This window comes from Equus przewalskii, unplaced genomic scaffold, assembly GCF_037783145.1.
Source record: "Equus przewalskii isolate Varuska unplaced genomic scaffold, EquPr2 contig_12508, whole genome shotgun sequence".
NCBI classification, from domain to species: Eukaryota; Metazoa; Chordata; class Mammalia; order Perissodactyla; family Equidae; genus Equus; species Equus przewalskii.
Genome location: NW_027227045.1, coordinates 42,446 through 46,790, shown reverse-complemented (window position 1 = coordinate 46,790; position 4,345 = coordinate 42,446). Strand labels below are relative to the sequence as shown.

The 4,345-nt window shown below is 50.4% G+C and overlaps 1 protein-coding gene across 1 annotated transcript; it reads right to left on the bottom strand.

The window, feature by feature from the left end:
• Window positions 1–2,836, bottom strand: LOC139081276 (melanoma-associated antigen B1-like). The gene is made up of 2 exons (XM_070606757.1): window positions 2,731–2,836; window positions 1–1,582 (listed from the first exon to the last, which is right to left on the bottom strand). The coding sequence occupies exon 2, from the start codon at window positions 1,520–1,522 to the stop codon at window positions 494–496; it is 1,029 nt and encodes a 342-aa protein (XP_070462858.1). The 5' UTR covers window positions 1,523–1,582; window positions 2,731–2,836; the 3' UTR covers window positions 1–493.
• Window positions 2,837–4,345: the final 1,509 nt, after the last annotated feature.

Genomic DNA, 4,345 nt, shown 5'->3' with positions numbered 1-4,345 from the left:
TTTGATTTATTATGATTTCTATTTGCAAACATTCTTGAAAAACATAAGCAAATCCATGTATATATTTTTTGAATTTACAAAAACAAAGATCAAATGGAGTAAGGCAAATGAAGAATTGACCAACTGCTACTTTCTGTCTTTCCTTCTCTCTATCTTCTCATCCTAACTATTTTAGTGTGGAGTTCTTGCACATTTCCAAGGATATTCCTATCTGAAAGCCATGTTATCTTGCTCTGGATCACAAAAGTAATTTAAGGGTTGCCAATTTGTATTTCAAAAAGCAAAATTTTTACTCCTAAGTAAACCGTTACCCCGAAACCTGACAAACAGCTATAAATGTGTGATCTATGTCATTCATAAACTTACATTCTGAATCTAATAAACTTTCTGTTGAACACCACTTGAGAAACAGAAAAAAAAGATGTCAACGAGTTATTCATGCTTATCAGGAAAACTGGTTAACAACAAAGTGAAGAATCTGCCTCAGACCTCACTAGGGGTCAGAGTAGCGGCTGGATGTGGCCCTGGAACGTGCACTGGCCGTGGCAGGAGTGGCAGCTCTGGCTGCAGCTCTGGCTTGGGCCCTCTCTTCCTCATCTCTCAAAGCTTCTTCATAATGGGATAGAAAGGCACTGGGAACCGTATCATTGACTTTGGCCAAAAACTCTAGGACTTCCATCTTGCTGGTTTCAGCATGGGCTCTTGGACCCCACAGGAATTCGTAGCATGGAGGATCACTGTCGGGCATCTGACGATACTCCAGATACTTTTCCTGCACCAAATCTTGGGTGATGAGCTTCCTGGGCTCCCCGAAGATGAAGTGATTCATTCCATCATAGACACCCAGCATATTCAGGAATTCCCAGATCTTCTCTTCCGAGGTGCGGTTGCCATTCAAGAAGATCACACCCAGGAGAGGCATCAGAAGCCCATTCTTAGGAAATCCCCAGCCACTGCTCAGACTTCCATCGTTGCTGAGGTCTAGCTTGCTGACAAGAGTATAGGACTGACTATTCGGCTTGACTTCCTTCAATTCTAGGCCAAAGATCAGCTCTATGCGCTCAGAGGCTCTCTTGAGGATCTCAGGGAAATCCTCCCTGTATCTTTTGTTGACAACTTTCAGCATGTGTGCCTTCTTAATAGGCTCCTTCATTTTATACTTATACAGCAGGAACTGCACCAACATCTCTGCCTTCCTGGTTAGAAGAGCTTTGCGAGAACTCTCAGTGGAGGCTGAGGCCTGGGAGGAATTTTCACTTTCCACAACTTGGCTCTTGGCACCTACGTGAGATCTTGGGCGTGAGACACCTGCAGCAGGAGAGCTAGTGGCTGGGGCTCCCTGAGGCTCCTGAGCAGTGCCAGCAGCAGGGGGGCTTGAGGGAGTACCCTCAGAAACAGGAGAGGAGCAGGACTCTTCGACCTCTGCTGCAGTGGCCTGAGCACTCCCAGGACCCTGGGTCTCACTCCGGGCCTGGCGGCGTTTCTCACGGGCACGGAGCTTACTCTTCTGACCTCGAGGCATGATGGCTGTTGTAGGAACAGCAGGCAGGAGTGCGGCTCAGTGGACAGGTGATTTGGGCAGCTGGAGGACAGAGAATGAAATAATATTAGTCCTTTCAACAGGAAGGTTTCACCTTGGCTTTATTGAAGGCTGCCTCTGCAGTTTTCCTTGAGGGTACTGCTCCAGGAACCCACAAGGCTCCTGTTCTCCTGGTCAGCCTCTCCCCTAAGAATCCCATAGAGGAACCATAGAACCCTTAGGGTGAGTCTTACTCTGCATCCTACCAGCCCTGCCTTGGGTTTACTCAAGTGACAGCAGGTGCTGGCCTGTGGAGTCCTCTCAGTTCATCTTCAGTATTATCATATCAACTTTGGGAAAAGCCTGGACCCCTCCCCTCTGCTTCTCTGAAGTTGACACCTCAAAGTTCCCTAGGACCCAGGAGAAGGAACTGAAGGGGTGCCTCAGCCCACCTCCCTACCAGAGGACACCCAGTGCTGAGAGCTCAGTGGGGTCCTTTCTGCCCTGAGTTCATTGAAATCCTCAGTCCTCATTCAGAGCCCTCGCCGTGGCTTCCTGTAAGGCTTAGCACCACTCCCCTTTCACTGAGTGGTGGCTGCACCTTCAGACTAAGGATCTCACCTCCCTTAGATATGGTGTAAGGAAGTGAGGAGGAGGCTTAACCTGACAGCCCTTCCCTGAGGTTTCTTGGGGTGAGATCAAAGGGTTGGGATGACTCTTCCATGTCCCAAGGCCCTCATCTCCCTAAGACCACCTCCAGAACAAATGAGAGGGCGCCTCCGCCTGCCGGTTCTGCCCGGAACCTCCTTTGCTGACTTTGGGAGTTGTCGGATGTAGCCTTCAACTCCCTTAGTTGCTAGAGAGGAAGTCAGGTCTCTTCACATCTGTCTACCTTGCCTGGGGCCTCCTAGGGCTGAGTGCAGGAGCACTGCTCAGTGTGGTCCCCCTTTTTGGGCAGAGGTCTGCTCATTAGCACTCAGGGCTCTCATCTGGAACCCAGTTAGGGCCTATGTATCCTCCATCTGTAGAATCGGGGCTACTCCCATAGACTAACGCCTTCCCTCTGAGACATTCCAGGCCAAAGTCAGCCTGACAACTCCTCTGGGGCCTCCCAGAGCCGGATGGCAGAGGTGGGGTTTGGAGTGGGGGCGGAATTCGCCGTTGTTTTGGTAGGAGAATAGTTATCTTCATTTCCTACTCGGAGTCCTCACCTTGACTCCAGACAAGTCCTGGGAGTACAACCTCCGCCAAAAAGCCAAAAAACCGCCGCGCCCACCGGTGACGTCCTCGCCTCTGCGACTAAACGGAAGTCAGGCTGAGACACATCCGGCCACGGCTGCCTGGGGGGGTCCGCGAGGGCCGACAGCAGGGACGGTGCTCTGTGGGACCTTGTCATTTAGGAGTCGGATGTCTCTGGGCCCTCACTCGGGGTTCTCATCTCGGTATCTTCAGAACCCGGGACTTCTCCCACTGCTGACCCGAGTCCGCCAGCTCTCAAACAAAACCCTCGCCTTCCTTAGTCCCTAGAGAAAATCTTTGGTTGTGCTTCATATGGCTACTCCTTTCTGGGCTTCACAAACCTGACAGGGGGGACAGGGCTCTGGGAGGTCCTTTCGTTAGGGAGTGGTCCCCTCATCAGCACTCATGGTCCTCATCTTAACTTTGCTTAAGCCCAAGACTCAAACCTGCAGAGCTGTGGCTGCCTCCTTCAGACAAAGGGCCTTTCCTCCCTGAGACCACACAGATGGAGTCAATGATAGCTCTTCATGGGCCTCCCAGAGCTAAGAAAAGGATAGGGCTCTGTTTGATCCCCTCTACTAGTGGAGGTCCCCTCATAATACTCAGGGTCCTTACCTTAACTCTTGTTAAGGCATGAGTTTTCTCTCTCTGCAGATTTGGGGCTGTACCCACTAGTCCAAGGTCCTCACCTCCATGAGACAGTCCAGGAAGATTTAGAGGGTTCCTTCACCTTGCAAATCTGTCCTGAGCATCCCGGGGCTGACAGCATTGGGGGAATTTGTAGTGCTACTCTGCTCTGGGGTGGGTGGTTCCCTCATTCTTATTTAGAGTCCTCACCTTGACACTTGACCAGTCTTGGGACTCCACTTTCTGCTGATCTGAGGCTGCTCTCATTAAATCAAGGTACTTACCTTCTGGGGACCTCCAAATCCCAATTGGAAGTCAAGATGAGCTACATCCAGCCAGGACTGTTTTGGATCTCCAAGGGTTGACAGCCTGAGCCAGACTGTATGGAAACCTACTATTCTGGCTGGGTCCTTCCATGATTCCTCATTTAGGGTCCTCACCTCATATCTGTCAAAGGCTGGGACTCCTCCTTCTACTGACCTAAGGTTGTCCTTCTTAGGCCAAGGGTCTTAAGTCCCTGAGAGACCTGAAGAATAAGTGAGGCCATGTTCAGCCTGACAGCTCTGTATGGGCCCTCTAAGTCTGAGAGCAGGTGGAAGCTTATCTATGTGTGACCTCCTATATTATGAGGTGTTGGTCTCCCAAGCCCTCTAACACTGGGGTCTTCCTCCTGGCTCCTGCCTCTTGGATTAAAGGCTTCTAGGAAAATGCCACATCCTTCCAAACACCTGAGCAGTTTCCTCACTGCAAACCCTGGTCCCTGTCCTAGAAGTGATGTGAGATGATGAAGCTGAAGCGTAAGTCAGGAGTCCCAGGACAGGCAGTGTGCTGTCAAGGGAAAAAAATATGCTGATATTTTCCTTCTCTTCACCAGCCAGACTTAGAGTCTCACCTAAATTCTGTTCTGATAGGTTTATATTTTACAGGGAAGGGGCTGTCCAGGATGATATTGTGAGCCCC

Coding starts and splice junctions, on each gene's coding strand:
- LOC139081276 (XM_070606757.1), bottom strand. CDS start 1,522: ATGCCTCGAGGTCAGAAGAGTAAGCTCCGTGCCCGTGAGAAACGCCGC.